At 48.3% G+C, this 12,156-nt stretch overlaps 1 protein-coding gene across 1 annotated transcript in view; it reads right to left on the reverse strand.

The window, feature by feature from the left end:
* The window catches only part of LOC111148879 (otopetrin 1), a 33,520-nt gene that overhangs the window by 3,536 nt on the left and 17,828 nt on the right, over positions 1-12,156 (reverse strand). The window contains exons 3-5 of the mRNA XM_022505667.1: positions 11,601-11,659; positions 7,574-7,704; positions 3,481-4,409 (exon numbers count right to left, since the gene is read on the reverse strand). Coding sequence (XP_022361375.1) covers positions 3,481-4,409; positions 7,574-7,704; positions 11,601-11,659 — 1,119 coding nt within the window. The remainder of the gene's footprint in view (positions 1-3,480; positions 4,410-7,573; positions 7,705-11,600; positions 11,660-12,156) is intronic.

Raw genomic sequence — 12,156 nt, forward strand, 5'->3', positions numbered from 1 at the left:
ACGAAACATCTGCCTGTTGGCTACGCTCACCTGGGTGTCTCTGAGACACCGCACAAAAGCAGGTGTCCAGTACTAAACTCAGGATCTTTCTTCCAGGCTGAGCCCCTCCCCGAGCCTGCCTCCCCTTCAGAGTCCCCAGTCTCCATAAATAGCATCATCATGTCTCCAAGAGCTTAAGTGAGAACCGGGCGTCATTGTTGACATCTCCCCTCCTTCACACACTACCACGTGGATGACCCCAGGACGTTATACTGAGTGAGATAAGCCGGCTGCGAAGAGACAAATGCCTTGTGATCCCACTTACATGAGCTCCGTGGGGTGATCGAAGTCACAGAGACAGGAGGTAGGGCGCCATTGGCAGGACCCGGGGTGGTGGGCATAGGAGCTGTTTCGTACCTGCCAAACTACAGTTTGCAGGGTGGAAAGGTTTCAGACACGGTTGGGGGGCACAATAGTGTGAGTGGACTTCCCACTACTGGACTATAGGCTTTAAAAGGGTTAAAATGGGGGGCATCTGGGTGGTTCAGTCAGTTAAGCGTCTGCCTTCTGCTCAGGTCATGATCCTGGGGTCCTGGGATCAAGTCTGGCATCGGACTCCCTGCTCTGCTCCCTGCTCCATGTGCCTGCTGCTCCCCCTGCTCGTGCTCTATCAAATAAATAAAATCTTTAGAATAAATAAATAAAAATGGTTAAATGGGAAATTTTATGCTACGTGCTGTTTACTACAATTAAAAATGAAGCTGAATTAAAAAGAAAAGAAGCAGGATTCAGATTCTGTCCTGACCTTGAAACCCTTTGGTGGTTTTCTGTTGCATTTGGGATTCCGTCTGCCTGTGGCCATTGCTCAGGAGGCCCTGCGTGGTCTGCCATGGCACCTTTCATGGGTCCTTTCCCTTGCCTGCCCTCACTCGCTGCGTGGGTTTCCCTTCCTGGAGCACTTCCAGCAAGTCCTGCCTGGCGTGGCATCTCCCGTGCCTGTTGTTCTGCCTGACCTACCCCCTGCCACCTGCCACTGTCACCCCAGACCCCTGTGTTCCCATGGCACCCTAAATTCCATTGTCAACACCACCACCCTTCTTTGTCCACTCCACGGCCAGCTGTTGTCCCCTCCTAGACCCCAGCCACCCGGTCCTGGAGCAGATTTGCCCTCCTGTGGAACCCACCGCAGGTCTGCGAGTGCTGCCCGTGGAGTCGGCTGAGGGCACCCTCACCATCACTCTGCAGTGAGTTCCGTCCTCTGGCTCACTCCACAGTGAACAGAGGCAGGGCCTGGGGACATCGGGAGCTGAGCTCAGACGTGGAGAGACAGCATGTGTCCCCCTCCTGGGACAGAGCCCAGAGTCTGGCCTCTGGGTCGCAACAGACCATCTGTTAGCACTTGATTCCACTATCGTACTGCTCTTCTTGTTCAAGCTTGTCCGAAAATGCAAGCCACCTTCCTCACCGGTGATCAAGCAAAGAATTCACAGGGAAAGTGGCTTTCCTGAACTTGCTGAAGACAGATCTATTCATCCCTCTGGGTGTGGAGCAAAACAATACACATTAGGGAAATTCTGGAACCAACTCTGATTCTGTCAGATGAGCTGATACACCCCTCCCGTAAAACACAGACAAGCCTCCTGTAAAACACAGCTCTGCTGTAGTTGCTAATCTCTCTCTCGTTTTCCCGTTTAACTCTTTCATCCACTGCTGTGCCCGCATAGTGCCCGACATACAGCAGGTGCTCCATAAGTGCCAATTCAATGAAAGAGGAGGGCCCACCTGGAGCCAAACTTTCCTGGGACCCCCTTCTTCCTTCAGAGGTCCTCATAACTGTCCACCGACCAGAGGAGGACCGAGGTCCGGGACATCCAAAGCAAGACTCAGATTAGATTCTCACGCCCACTACTCTGGGTCAAGGGCCCATCATCTCCCATCTGGGAAGATACGGGGCTGCTTTTTTGTTCAGGTGTCCCGGCCCTCAGGCTTCCCTCTCTCCAACATTCTCGCACCTGCTGCTAAGGAGATCATTCCACAACACAAACCAGAAGGGGCCTCCATTGCCTCCACCATAAAGACCAGATTCAGTCAGGCTTATGAAGTTCACTTGAGCCAGACCCACTAAAGGGACCTGCCTTCCTGTTTCCCGAGCCACCGCTCTCCTCTATGTGCATGGGATTCATGCTAAACTATGTGCGGCTCCCAAAATAGGCCATGGTGTCTTCTACCTCTGTGCCTTTGAACATGGTGTGCCCTCTGCTCCAAATGCTTCCGCTTGCCTTAACCACCTGGCAAACTTCCAGCCTTTCCTGGATACCGAGGCAGCCAAAACTGAGACACAGCACAACGTCAACAGTGCTACTTTCCACCAAAGGCCGGAAGGCAAAACTTCCACGTCCCTAGCCTCTCTTGCAGCAAGAGGTGGCCATGTGAAAGCCATTGCCTGGTGCTAGTACTTCTCTCCTTCTTCGTGTCTTAAGCCCAGACGTGATGGTTGGTGCTGTTGCCTTCACCTTGTGGCCATGCGGCAACAAGCACCACACTAAGCATGGTGAAGTGGAGAGATGAATATACCTAGATCCTTGATAATAGAGTTCAGCTGCCAGGCCAACCCCAAGTTGCCAACCTTCCGAATTCTTATATTTAAGGCTGAAGATACCACTGGCCCAGCTTTCTATTCTTTATAGCCAAAAGCACTCTTAACTAAGCCTGGGCCTCCCCTCAATCCTTTCTGACTCACTGAAGCCCCTCCCTGGATCCACGTTCCCATGACACCTTGCACACACCTGTCCTAATGATTGTCCTGCTCACTGTACATTTTTCCCTTGTGTCCCTCCTCCCTAGACTGTGACCCCTCTGAAGAAGAGGTTGTTGGGAAAGGTCATTCAAAAGACATGGCTGGTAGTTGACCCCTGAGCTGGATCGGGGTACTCAGAGGCTCCTCACCCCCTCCCTTGTCCTTGGATTGTGGACTCTGCTGGCCTTTTTTGCTCCCAGAAGCTGCTCCAAGGACACAGCCCTGAAATAAGGATGTGGTGTTGAGAACACCTGCACAGAATATGGGACCAAGCCTGGCTGAGGCTTCTCTGTCTGTGTATCTACAAGCTTTTACAATTTGGCAGGCAGGGGCAGAGATCCGCTTGTCTTGCTACTGCCCCAGACAGGCCTTGTATGAAAGTTCCCTTGGCTTATGAAAACCGTCACCTACAAAGCTGGAGTGGCCTGCTCTCTCTGCCACCTCTCCTTGCCCTCCGCATGGGGGGTTCTGTTTCAGATCACACCCGGGAGGGTGTAACCGACAGACCTTGAGCCGTCTCAGCTGCTGTCTTTAGCCCCAATCCCAGCCGCCAGCATCCAGCTGTAGGCAAGGAAGTGGCTTTCATTCCAGCATCATTCTTTAGCCTGACCCTTGAATCATTTTGCTAATAAGCTGCCTCCATTCGAGAAAAGCAAGGGGAAAAGTTTGATTATTTTTAAGATAAAGAACTCAATGCAGATTACCGAGATATTGCAGAGGAACAAAAAGGCTGCAATATTCCTCAACACTCTTCTCTTGGCATCTCCTTGCAGGAAACGGGGCTGGCCGGCTGGGCCCGGGGTCCCTTCCTGGCTCCTCTCCTCTGACTCTCTGCCAAGGCCTTCTCTCAGGTGCGTATTTCCGTTGGCCGTGTGGGGCATCTCCCTGCCCAGGGAAGCCACGTCCATGGCCAGGGCTCCGCTCTTGAGGCGGGACGAGGCAAGGGATATGGTATCACCGTTGCAGACTGTAACTACCCGCAGGGTCCTGATGTCCTCAGAGAGCTTCTCCGGCTCCCGGTGAATGGACTCGATGATGAAGAGGTTCTGGATGTATTTCTCGGCGATCACCAGGATGGAGTAGGGCAGGTTGAACCAGGTGTACAGGGGGCGGGCTTCAGCACAGAGGATAGCCAAGATGGAGCCCCAGGAGATGAGCCAGGAGCCGGAGGCAGTGCTCACCAAGAGGTCTGCGTCCAGTTTGCGGGCGGGGTTTCGGGACTCATCTAGCGACTTCTCATCTATCCTGTAGATCCGAATTCCAAGCAGCCCCGCGGCCCCCATGAGCGTCAGCAAGGCGATGGCGTACAGGTAGAACATGATGAGTGCCAACTCGCTCTTGGTTTTGGAATGCCCGATCTGAACCAGATACACCACCACGACCCCAATCGTGGCGGCCAGCACACTCAGGCCCAGGACCGAGCCTGCCATGACCCCAGGAAACTTGAACTCCATGTTCTGATGCTGCTGACTGTCCACTTTGCGTCCGACATTCTTCCACAGGACGTAGAGCATCGTGGAAGCCAAGATCTGATACTCTATGTTGAAGGGGTAGAGGTAGTAGATCCCCTGGGAGATGGCAGAGCAGAACGTCGGGGGCGAGCAGTTACACGGAGGCGTGTGGTCATCCAAGACTAGGGGGTCAGAGGACACGCATTGGGGTGTGGTTAACATGGTCAATGGGCAAGTGGAAAAATACAGAGAAATATTTCCACTGAGGATTCACACGTGGGTTTTCCCATTGAATTCAAGCTTTGTTTGGTGGCTTATTGTCACGTTTAATATTATGGCTAAATTGACAGTCATGAGTACTGCCTGCATGAATCATAGCTCATCCATATACCAGCCCCTGTGAATGGTATCGTGGAAACTTACTTAACATATAAAGATGTTTGCAAGATGTTGCTGAGCAAAAGAAGCTTGCTAAAAAGGATAGAGTATAATTTCATTTTTATAAACTATAGGTATATAGACGATAGATAGATAGACAGACAGACATAGAAAAAATCTGGAAAGATATAAGCAAAAAGGTTAACAATGGTTATCTCGGGGGGTGGGGGTGGGGAATGATCTGATGAGCACTGGGTGTTATACGCAACTGACAAATCATCCAATACTATATCTAAAACTAATGATGTACTATAGATTGACTAATTGAATTTAAATTTTAAAAAAGAACTATTTCCTAACAAATAAATAAATAATAAGATATGTAACAAAAGCCTTAAAGATGATACAGCTATCGTCTCTGATCTATAATTCTAATCTGTTTTAAGGGACAAGTCAAAAATGTAATTAAAGCATTAGGTAAAATTTTGTGTGTCCATGTGTGTTTGCATGTGTACATGCACATGAGAGAGAGAAAGAGAGAAACACATCAGTGTCCGACAATTTAGAAACTATTAAGTGAATTTTGGTACATCCATACAATGGAATGGTAGGTGGCCATTAAAAATTATAATTAGGGGCACCTGGGTGGCTCAGTGGGTTAAAGCCTCTGCCTTTGGCTCAGGTCATGAACTCAGGGTCCTGGGATCAAGCCGCACATCGGGCTCTCTGCTCGGTGGGGAGCCTGCTTCTCTTCCTCTCTCTCTCTGCCTGCCTCTCTGCCTACTTGTGATCTCTGTCTCTCAAATAAATAAATAAAATCTTTTAAAAAATTATAATTAAGTTGTGTTATAATGATACAGGAAAATAATCATGTTACATGACAATGGAAACAAGTAAGAATAAATTCTATATACAGTATCTTCTAAACGCATATCACAGCTCAGTACTCAGTTGTGAAATCAATTTAGTGGGTAGCTGCCAATATATTTTTTCAACAGAATGGATTTGTCACAGAATAGAACAGAATGGGATGGAATGACATCAGTGACAATAGAAATGTGAGCATCTCTGGTACGGTAAGGTTACTATTTCATGACATATCTGTGCACACACAGGTCTGTGTGCATTTGGGTTGCAATGTAAGTTCTATTTCTTATTACAGGCTTCAGTCAAAAAAAAAAGATTGAATAGCTATAGCATGATCTTAACTATAAATAAATAAATAGGACACTACAAAAAATAAACCAATATTAACAGCATGGAACTACATTTCTGGGCAGGTGCTATGGTAGATTCTTTTCCTTTACGCTTTGTCATTGTTTTAGCTTATAATTTGCATACGCCAGGCATAAAATCAGATGGAAAGTTCCGTGGTAGCAGAAGTCACCTCACCTTTGCAGAACACCACAATTTTGAACTCATAAGGAGCTTCCCACCACATGAACCCAGTACACTACTCCACAAAAGTCAAGGGACGAAATTGAGGAGAAAGGCTCAGATGAACAGAATGTTAGAGCTGATGGAGTCCTTCCTTTGTAAACGTATCCATGTCTGCATTCCCACAGGGGTTCCTGGAGCCGGATCAAATCCTGGTTCTGTGAACCTGGGCTAGTTACTTAACTTTCGTGTGGCTTGATGGCTTCATCCATATGATAAGGTCAAAAATGACTACTCTACAGTGTTTGGGGTCCAAAATTAAGTGTGCCACATAGATGTAATAGAGCAGCATGCCAGACACTCAGCAGACACTTAATAAAAGTTTGTTTTTATCATTGTTTTCACTGCTATTACTGTTATGGGCACTGACAAGGAAAAGAGAAGAACTTCCCCAAGAGTTGGCAGCCAGCGTGGAGCAAGGGTTGGGGGTAAAGGAATAGTGTGTACTGATTTCACCATCCCCACCCAACTGGTGAGGAAACAGTTTTAAGGTTGCCCTCAAGAAACATGCATGGCTCAGTCAGTTAGGCATCCGACTCTTGGTTTCAGCTCAGGTCATGATCTCAAGGTCATGAGTTCAAGCCTAGCATCTGGCTCCAAGCTGGGTAGTGAGTCTGCTTGAGATCCTCTCTCTCCCCCGTCCTCTTCCCTTCTCTCTCTCTCTCTTTCTCTCTCTCTCAAATACATAAATAAATTTAAAAAATAAATAAAGTTGCCTTTGGTGATGGCCCTGGGGTCATACAGGGAGTGTTGATGTGTAATACATCAAAGCTGAAAGGACTCCCTGAAAGTGTCTGTTGTGGGTTCCTTCACTTCATGAATGAGAAAATTGAGGCCCAGAGAGGTTGAATGGCTTCAAAAAGTCACACAGCCAGTATGCAATAAGAACAAGACCCAAATCTGGGATATGTGGTTCCTATACATTTCCTCTCCTCACATTCCTGTCAGCCTGATCCCACTGCTCTAAGGGAGAAGCGACAGGTCATAAATGCTAAAGAACTTCGGAAGGAGTTTGATTGACACCACAGACTCTCAAAGAAGAGCAAGAGGGAATAAAGATGGGTCAAAAGTACATGCCTGGTAGAGTTCAATAACAACTTCAAACAAACTGAAACCAATTAATGGCAACCCTTAGACTTCTCTGGGTATTTTTAAAAAGCTATACTTTTAGTCAAATGAACTGGTAATAGAGGCTTAATTAAAAACGCAATGACTGCCAATTTTCCATAGTTGTAAACAAAGACATTCACTTCCATTCCAAACTGTACCGTGAGAAATGGTATCCTAAATGATCACCCTTGGGTCTGACAAGTCCCTGAGTCACCAAAGAAACCATTAATTACACTCAGCATGTCCTACTTATGGAACCAGGATGAGGGACTCGGGAAGTTTTGAAAGATTTTCAACAACAGATGATTGTCTGGCCAGCGTTGAGTTGGGTGGACCCTGTTCCCCTCCATCTCTGAGCATTCTGTCTCTGCGGGGTTCCAAGAGGTCCCAGCGTGGGGGTGGGGCAACTCTTAGCACTCACCTATGGTGATGTTCCCAAAGCCCAGAGTGATGAGCCGTTCCTTGTGCTCATTAAGTTGGTGCTTTGACTCATTCAGGACACCATTGGTCCACAGAAGCAGATTGGTGAACACCGAGTGGATCACCCCAAACCTGAAGAACACAAGGACTCAGTTACTGAACAGCCCTGGGAGGCTCCAAGCCCCATGGGGTGAGATGGAGACATGGCACATGTGCACACTCACACACACACACACACACACACACACACGCCCACATGCATGCACATGCATGTTTCCTTCTTAGCCATGATTCTGGTTTCACCAGGCAGCTCAGACTCTGGGTGGGTTCCTGTCTGGAGAGAGGCAGTTCCATGGGAGCTTCCAAAGCCACAGTCCTGGCACTCTGTCATAATCTTGAACCTGCCACTTCTCAACTTACTGTCAATGGGACAAAAAGGAACTGGGTCTTGGAAGCAGAGGTCGAGGGATGGAAAATTCCTGAAAGCATACACCATCCCCACCATACCCCAAACCCTTTCTTCCAGAAGGGAACAGGAAAGAACCATGAGGGAAAGAGGAAGGGCTACACTGGAAATCTAGAGAGTTGGGCATGCCTTTACTATTGGCTGGCCAACCCAGTGATCATCATCCACTCCCTTTATCTTGCCACTTACCTTTAGGGAAACCGAAGCAAGTCAGAGACTTGCTCTCTGGTCTCCCTTGAAGTTAAGCATGGCCACCCTGGCCAGTGGGGTGTGAGGTCAAGACTACCGGGCACTACCGAAAGTTTCTGCCTTCATGATGAAAGAGATAAAAATAAGAAAAGCCTTCTCACTGTCCCTCTCCTATTTATTTCCAGCCTTGAATACAGAAACGAAGGCTGGTGTTCTGGCAGCTATCTTGTGACCATGAAGAAAGCAGCATAGGCTGAAATGCTAACCCACTGAGAATGGCAGAGCAAAAGCATAGAGTCTGTTCTGTGGCAAAATGCTGAGCCGCTGGAGTCTCAGACAGGCTCAGGAATTAGGTTGAGGTCACAAATAAAGACAGTAGCTGCCTTGGGGGTTGAAGAAGTAGTAAGCAGCAGAGCTGTCCTAGTCTGATCCCAGGGCCTGCCCTTGCCTCAATGCCACGTGGCTCCTGGGAAGAAGAAGATGAAGAGAAAGGAGGACGTTAGACTCTGGCACAGAAGAGAGGTCTGTGGGGAATAGTGTTCCAAAGGGATCAGAGCCTGTCTCAAAACCTCCAGTCCCCCGTGCCTGCAGTTTAAGATGTATGCACATTGGTAGTTTCCAGGCACTTAACAATGGGCCTTGCGGGTAGCAGAAGCAATGAATCCTGGTGATTTGGGAGAGGCATCCTTGAAGCATGCAGAGCTGATGGTTCCTTGAGAGCACAACACCAGAGGAAGCATGCCCAACCCATCTAACCAAGAGCACGCTTGTCCATGATCTGCCCACAGGAAAACTGCTACAACTGGGTCCTCAACCCTCACCTTTCCTCTCCTCTGAGTTTTAACCCCAGACGACCCCCTGGGGCTCCCACAAGTGACTGCAAGTCAAACTTCCCTCGTCTGAACCCTGGCTTCCTTGGGCAGCTGCAGAATGCCCAGGCACACGTGGAGAAGGAAACAGGTGTTTGCCCAGCTGCTCACCCCTGTGCTTGCCCAGCTCTATAGACTGTGGCCAGCCTGCCCCAGGGCATCTGGGAGGCACAAGGTAGATCCTTGGACAAATGTAGACAATGCTGTTTGCCTCAGGCTGGTTGCCTTTTCTTTTACTTATAATGCACACATCTCCCTTTTCTTCTCCTCTTTCCTGAGCCAAATGGCACTGTCCAATCCCAGGCCACGGAAGCCGATGAGATAATGCCCACGCCACCTGCAACCAGAGCCTGGTGTGCCATGTGAGCTCCCTGCGGGCTGGCAGCCGCCTGCTGGTCTGACCTGGAAATTGTCCTATAGCCTAAAGGACTTCCTCGTGCCAGGCCACCTTTCTCATACTTGGGGCTGATAGCCCCAGACCACAACAAAGACAAGTCTTAGGAGCCACTTCTAATCTCAGTTTATATTCTCAGCTCTACTTGCAGAACTCCTGTTCCTCCAAACCTCACCCTGGGGAAGAGAAAGGGACTCAAGCAAGTTAAGGAGAATTCTTAAATCAGGAGAAAAGTCCCAGGACATACTAAAAGCACAGGACAGTGGAATATTAGCTCAAAAGACCAGGGGAAAAAAAAAAAAAAAAAACAAGTCCAGGAGTGGTAAGTTCTGAAGCCTTCAGGGCCTGGCAGGAAATATGAAAGAAGAAAGCAGGTCTGGGGCACATTAGGGAGTGGTGGGGTTTGAAGCAAACTGAGAGAACAACCCCCACTCAGCTCTAGCCCTTTGTTGTATGCACTTTTGGGATTGCCAAATCTTCCAATTTTTCTAGAGAAGTCTGAATCTAAAGCCTGAAGGTGGTGAGTAACCCAAAAATATTTTAACACTTTACCCTACAAATGGAACAGATTAAATCAAGCTTTATGCCTATCTTGTTCAAGCCTCTCTCTGTCAAGGTTAGCAAAGGGGCCCCAAGACAGGAAGAGGCTTGTGTCCAGTCACTCAGGAAGCAGGGCATTGTGTCCCATCCCTCAGAGTTCCCTCAGATGACAGATCCAGGTGGCAAATGTCTGGGTGTGTGGCCCAGGGAAGTGTTAATCCAAACACTGATGGTGCAAGACACAAATGGGAGCCACACATGTGATTTTAGATTTTCTTTTCCCCACATTTTTAAAATGTGGTAAGACAAGGAACAGGTGAAAGTGGGTTGGAATAATTTTCTCTGAAACCCAATCTCTCAAATACACTATGATGTCAACATATAATCAATACGAACAAAAAAAAATTATTTGTGAGATATTTTATGTTGTTTGTCATCCTAGTCTCTGAAATCTGGTATTTGTGTACTTCCTGCACATCTCCATTGGACGTAACCCCAGCTCAAGGGCTCTGTAGCCACCTGTGTCTGGTGGCGGGCTGTACTGGGCAGCAAGGATGTGGAAAGCAAACCCATTTTCTGCCTGCGGGGAAACAGACCCAATGTCCTAAGGCTGTTATTACACAAGTGACAAAAGCAAAGAGAGAGCTCACCAGCAAAGCCAGGGGGCTACTGCGGTCACAGCAACACATGGAAATCACTGCCAGTGGAGACTGGGAGCTGTCTGGGGCTACCACAGGCTGCCAGGGCACAGCTCCAAGGACCTGCCCCTATGTTTCTGGAATAATGCTGGCCCATCACCCCTGCCTGGCAGCCAGCTCAGCGCACACTAGCCACATGGTTCATGCTTAACTGCTTCCCGAGGCTGATCCTTCCCACATAAGAAGATTGGTGCAAGTTATTCCTGTATCAATAGTTTATCAAAATAGTTCTATCCAGTGTTCATCCATAAATCAGTCTTTTAAATATCTGTTGTCATTTCCAGTGCTACTGGGGGATTGTCTGTTCTTCACTGCTAGGAGAGATCTTTCTAGGAAGCAAATGCTGATCCTTTGATTCACTGGTATGTGTGCACCCAGGGCTTTCTTGCATGAGAACAATACTTCCCATCTTGTTCATTCACCCTGTTATCCTATCGGTTCGTTCCCTCGATCTTCACAATAGCTGAGAGAAAGGGGACAGATATAGTCACTGACCGCATGCTCACTGAGCACTTGTCATGCATTAGGCATACACTTTAGATCCATTACGTTATTCAGTCCTCAGAGTTTGGCTCTACTCTTATCTCCATTTTACAGATGAGGAAAACTGAGGATCATAAGGGAAAGTGTCTCAGATGGCAGCGTGGGAATTGAAACCCACATCGTCCTACTTCATCCTACTTCCCGGCCGTCCCCAGAAAAAGGCGGATGGTGCAGGGTCTCCTCCCTCTGCCACAAGGGAGGGCTTTGCTTGTTGGGATGGAGGGGAGAGTTGGCCTCATATTTACAATCCAAGGTCCATAGCTGCCATGACTTTGTTTGTTCTCCATGTACACCAAATTCAATAGTCAAGCAAGTCCCATGATGTTTACCTTTCCAGGGTTTTGAAAGACTGGATGACATCCTTTGCGTGCCCCCAAAGAAAATACACCTAGGAAATAAAGGGAAAAAAGAAAGATGTTTCAGTGAAAACCATCATTGTATTTGCATGTTGAGAAGCTATGAAACTTGCAGAACAGAATGGGAAGATGTTGAGGACCTCAGTGACCTCCCTTCCCAGATTCGTCTCAGGTGTCAGTGCCATTCCTTGGTGGGGACCACGCTCCTCCTGGAGCCTAGGGTAAGAACCGAGTGAGGCTTCCAGGTTTGGGAGGAAAAGCTTCCAGGAGAGGTCGAAGCTATTGGCGGGGATGGGGCTTGGGGAGTGGCAGCCCGAGTCTATCACCTGTGTTAGGCTTCCTCCAAGAACTATCCACCAAACAGTTCCTATGCCAGTGGCCTGACACCATATTTTAAGTGTTTTAAATGAAGAGAAGATTGATTCAGGCTGGTCCTTCATTTCCCTGTGTGCCATGCACCACCCAGCACAGGGCAGGGACCCATGGGGGAGGCTAGTGTAGAACCTGTGTACAGATCCCTGGGCTAAGT

The sequence above is a fragment of the Enhydra lutris genome, unplaced genomic scaffold (genome assembly GCF_002288905.1).
Source record: "Enhydra lutris kenyoni isolate GAN:26980312 unplaced genomic scaffold, ASM228890v2 scaffoldscaffold21, whole genome shotgun sequence".
Taxonomy (NCBI): domain Eukaryota; kingdom Metazoa; phylum Chordata; class Mammalia; order Carnivora; family Mustelidae; genus Enhydra; species Enhydra lutris.